Source organism: Gossypium hirsutum, chromosome A10 (assembly GCF_007990345.1).
Source record: "Gossypium hirsutum isolate 1008001.06 chromosome A10, Gossypium_hirsutum_v2.1, whole genome shotgun sequence".
NCBI lineage: Eukaryota > Viridiplantae > Streptophyta > Magnoliopsida > Malvales > Malvaceae > Gossypium > Gossypium hirsutum.
The window spans coordinates 12,091,808-12,097,052 of record NC_053433.1 but is presented as its reverse complement, the minus strand read 5'-3'; the positions used below and the strand labels follow the sequence as shown (position 1 = coordinate 12,097,052).

The 5,245-nt window shown below is 37.1% G+C and overlaps 1 protein-coding gene across 1 annotated transcript; it reads left to right on the top strand.

Annotated features, from left to right (window-relative positions):
* The first annotated feature begins 1,692 nt into the window (after window positions 1–1,692).
* LOC107895679 (uncharacterized) lies at window positions 1,693–2,610 on the top strand. Its single transcript, XM_016820920.1, has 2 exons — window positions 1,693–2,208; window positions 2,380–2,610. Exons 1-2 carry the CDS (start codon window positions 1,693–1,695, stop codon window positions 2,608–2,610), a joined length of 747 nt encoding a protein of 248 aa, XP_016676409.1.
* Window positions 2,611–5,245: the final 2,635 nt, after the last annotated feature.

Sequence of the window (5,245 nt, the reverse complement as noted above, 5' to 3'; positions counted from 1 at the left end):
CTTAGAGATTTAATTTGTAGATACCTTTTAATCTTAACCGTTGATGTAATTGATCTGTACCGTTGGATTTAAGGAGGTTCAACTATAAATAGAGGTCTCTCCCTTCATTGTAAACACACTGGAGTTTTGAGAAACAATAAAAATTTTTGAGAGCTTTCACTCAAATTTCTCTCCCACTTACGTTCTTATTTTCTACGATTTGTTCTTATTTTATTCTTTGTTCATCTTCATTTTTCAACCCTTTTTATTTTGATTTAATCCATATTTCCCTGATTTTTTTATATTTTTTAATTTTTTAATAATTTTAGTATCATATCAAACTCTTTCATTTTTTAATAATTTTTTTATTACTATTAGGAAATTGTTTTTTTTAAATTTTACTCAAATCATTATTCTAAAAAAGATATTTCATTTAATTGTCATATTTTATCCAAAAGTTTTTCTAAAATGAGGCAATGTTTTTCGTATTTAGGAATTCGAGAAATAGTGCCCTAACATGCTGGGTTGCGATTTCCCGTTTGTCTAAATCCTTAAAGTATCCCTCTAAATAGATTTTGTAAATCATGAGATGATTTCAGTTAAGAGAGTTTAAGAATATCGTGTCCTATCATGCTGGATGTGATGTTTGTATTCTTTCGGAGCTAAGGAATCTCGATTTTTCGACTTAAATAATTTCGGTTTTAAAAAAAGGATCCTATTTTTAAATCCTTTCAAATTTTTGACATTAAGACAGAAAACTATTCAATTTGGTACCAATTTTGGGCGTTGCGAGGGTGCTAATCCTTTCTCGTACGTAACCAACTCCCGAACTTGTTTTCTTAATTTTCGTAGACCAAAACGTTTTATAAGGTGATCCAATCACACCTAAAAAGGTTGGTGGCGACTCCCGTTTTCGTTTTTCAAAAGTCAATCTCTATTTTTCAAACATCCCTTTAAAAAATGGTTTCGACAGCTTGGCGACTCCACTGAGGACTAATAAGAGAGTCAAGCCGTAAAATTGATTGATTTCTATCCTTTTATCGAAATTTCAAACATCCCTATGATCTTTTTTTTTCATGTGTTTGCTGCATATGTTAGTTTCCTCGCACACATTGCATTTGCATGACCGTTGTGGTCGCACCCTTAAGTGGGAGTGAGAAGCTAAGCTTTCGTGTGGTTTTCACATCCGCATGAGTTAGTGGATTACTTCCGGGATATATCTGTACCTATGTCTTCGTGAGATTTCCATCTCCGCATGGTCATAGCGAAATGTATCCTTCTAAACCGAACTTGGTCCATATGAGCCTATAATGGGTGAGGATCGAGGAATCTGCTGGTTTAGGTACCCTTGCTTTAGAACTGAACTACATATAGTGAACTTTAAGTGCTTGCTCTACGTAGTATGGTGATGACCTTTAGTACTTACCTTTATAAGTGCTTGCTTATTACATCTTTTTATATGATACTGACTTGTTTTTTTATTTTGTCATCATCGTATATCATTCATCATTAAAAGGTGTTGATTCAAGGTTCGATTTCTGAGTTAGAAAGTTTTGTAATAAGGAACGAATATCTTAAAGTGGAGGACAACTCTTCTGTTTGTGCGTGGTCAAAGAAAACCCAGTTAGAGAAAGGAGATAGTGTCACCGAGGGATATACATCAAAGTTGTGGGACTTTACTCGTATCAATTCGACACAGAATATTTTCAGAAGATGAAAGACATTTGGGCCCAATGGGATGACGAGGCTAGACAGCTTTTCTTTCAGACTTATGGAGATCTTTCTTATTTGCTAGACATTAAGGTGGATAAGCATCTGTTTCGAGCTATGGTACAGTTCTGGAACCCTGCTTATAGTTACTTTACATTTGGAGAGGTAGATATAGTGCCTACTTTGGAGGAGTATACAACCTTACTTCGCTGTCCGAGAATTCAAGGTAACAAGGCTTATGTTAGGCCTGCTAGTCTCCCAATTTTCGTGAGGAAATTAGTGATGATCACAGGGATGAGTGAGCAGTGGGCTGTAGCTCGAGTGCAGCAAAAGGGCGATAGTAAGTACATTCCGTGGGCCATTTTGAGGGATCTGATATTGACACACCCAGATGTAAAGAAGAAGGTCAACGTTTTGGCCTTAAGTATTTACGGCTTGGTGATTTTCCTGAAGGCGATAGGGCACATAGATGAGGCAGTCACAGGTTTGTTTGATCGTATTGGTAAACAGAACACACCGGTGCTAGCAATCCTAGCTGAGACATTTAGATCCTTGAAGTAAATGTCGAAAAGCCGGTGAAGTAGATTCATTGGATGCGCACAGTTGTTGTTAGTATGGTTCCATAGTCACTTTTGGAAGCTTGAGAAGGTTCATTGCTGAGTGTTCTTTGAGGGTTATTCCCCCTTAAAGGAAGCAGCAACTACACCAAGGAGAGACGATATTACAGAAGAAAGGTGGATGGATATTCTTCAGAATCTTCGAGAGGAGGAGGTTTTATGGAAAGCACCTTGGATGAATCCTAATGAAGTCCTTTATCGCTGTAGCAGTTTTGATTGGGTACCTCTTCCCGAGATTTGGGGAGTCGTTGCCTATGCTCCGTTACTCGTCCTAAGGCAATATAAAGTGGGGCAGTTCAGATAGAGGACGAGAGTTAGCTTTGTTATTAGATAGGGTTAAGACTCTGGGCCTACGAGCGAAAGCGTATTTGTAATTCGTTTTATGAAAAGACTTTTGTTCCTTAAATAACGTTTTCTAAAATGAAACTGAATCGAGATCAATACCTTTTTGCATTCATGCATTTACATTACATTACATTACATTACATCAAAGAAAAGAAGGTGTTGATTTGAAATTCGATTCCTAAATAGAATAGTTTGTCATAAAGAAATGAATTTCTTGATAAAGTAGATTATAGTACGGTCGTCTGAATATAGTCCAAGTAAACACAAGGAGAGAAAGCTGGTAGTCCACGAAGGAATACATGATGTAATTGCCAGAGATTCAAGCCAACAAAGGTTATCCACGAGCATGACAAGAGAAAGCCGGAAGTCCACGAAGGAATACATGACTTGATTTAATTGCCAACGAAGATTATCCAGGAGCCGGCACTTTTTTATGAGTATCATGGAGATAAGCGAGCAAGAGATCTAGGATCAGATTAAGCAGCAAGGAACTAGCAAAGGCATCTTTTGGAGAATTTACAGGATTCGACCATGAAGAAAAGATCAGCGTTTACTTGGACTATGAAGGGCAAGACCGCATATGTAATATATTTTCATGTAAAGAAATCTGTTTTCTAGAAAAGTTATTCTAATGGAATTGAATTCAAAATCAACATCTCCTTTTCTTTTGCATTCATGCATTTTCATTGCATCACATCACAAGCATTTAAATCCATAAAAAGACCCTAATTAGTTAAGGTTAAAAAGAGAAAGAAAGAGAGAAGAGGGTCACGGCTGAACAAAAAGAAGACGCTCCCTTACATATCCTAGACTTTTGTATCATAAGGGATAGCTTACCTGGAGATGTGGGTGTTTGGAAATGAAAATCATTCCATCAATGCCATACATGAAGAAGGGACTAATTAAGGAAACCTTGAGGGTATTCGCCCTTACGAACCGGGAAGCTCCCTAAACAATTAGACTGTGGAGGAACTTCCTGTAGTCTTTAGGAATTTTTCAGAGTAATTCTTGAAACATTCTTGTTACTCTAGAGCCTAGGTGTAATAGGATTTCATTTGTGAAATGGGCTTACAATCATCTATTATTTTTTAATAAAGCATAACTTTTATCAATTTGAACAAGTATTGTTTCATTTTTATCAACCAATATTCCGTTAAATTTTGGCAATTCTTATTCTTTCATTCATAGCACATAAATAATCATACTTAAATTCATTCATTCTTTGTATATTCTTTATACTTCACAGATCCCTAGATATCAATGACATGAGCATTGATATTACAAATCCTGATTTTTCTCGTGAGCAAGACATGTGTTTAGAGGAATCACAGGATTTTGAAGATGTCCAGGATTGTGATGTGTCTCTAGATCTTTTGAGGATGGTAAAACAGGAGGAGAAACAAATCATGCCACATGAGAAAGAGGCAGTAGGGAATGTAGCCCTAGAGGAAGGGAAAGAGGTGAAAATTGGTACGCATATTGCTGATGATATAAGGCAATGACTGATTGAGTTGTTAAGTGAGTTCAAGGATATCTTCGCATGGTCCTATCAAGATATGCCAGGGTTAAATACTGATATTGTGGTGTATCGTCTTCCAATAAGACAGGATTGTAAACCAGTTCAACAGAAGTTGCGAAGAATGAGATTAGATATCGTATTAAAAATAAAGGATGAAGTCAAGAAATAGTTCGATGCAGGATTCTTACAAGAGGTGAAGTATTCAGAATGGGTAGCTAACATTGTACCAGTTCCTAAGAAGGATGGGAAGGTACGAACGTGTGTTGATTACAGGGATCTGAACAAAGCTAGCCCAAAAGATAATTTCCCTCTGCCTCACATAGATACTTTGGTAGACAACACAACGGGATATTCGTTGTTCTCCTTCATGGATGGTTTTTCAGGGTACAATCAGATAAAGATGCATCCTGAAGACATGGACAAAACCACATTCATAACCTTGTGGGGGACTTTCTGTTACCAGGTAATGCCCTTTGGGCTAAAGAATGCAGGGGCAACATACCAAAAGGGCTATGGTGACCTTATTTCACGATATGATGCACAAGGAAATTGAGGTGTATATTGATGATATGATTGCCAAATCTCGAACAGAGGAGGAACATATTGAGGTTTTAAAGAAACTATTCTTGAGATTAAGGAAGTTTCAGTTAAAACTTAATCCGGCAAAATGCACTTTCGGAGCCAGGTCGGGGAAGTTACTAGGTTTTGTGGTCAGTGAAAAAGAAATAGAAGTTGATTCAGACAAAGTTAGAGCCATACAAGATTTTCCTTCACCGCGTACTCAGAAAGAAGTTCGAGGTTTTCTTGGAAGGTTGAATTATATTGCTGGGTTTATTTCACAATTAACTGAGAAATGTGACCCTATATTTCGCCTCCTTAGAAAACACAACCAAGGTACTTGGGATGAGGAATGCCAGAGTGCTTTCGATAAGGTTAAGCAATACTTGTTAAATGTTCATGTGTTATCTCCACCTAATCCAGGTAGATCATTAATTCTGTACTTATCAGTGTTTAGCACTTTTATAGGATGTGTGCTTGGCCAACATGACGAGTCGGGAAGAAAGGAGAAGGCGAT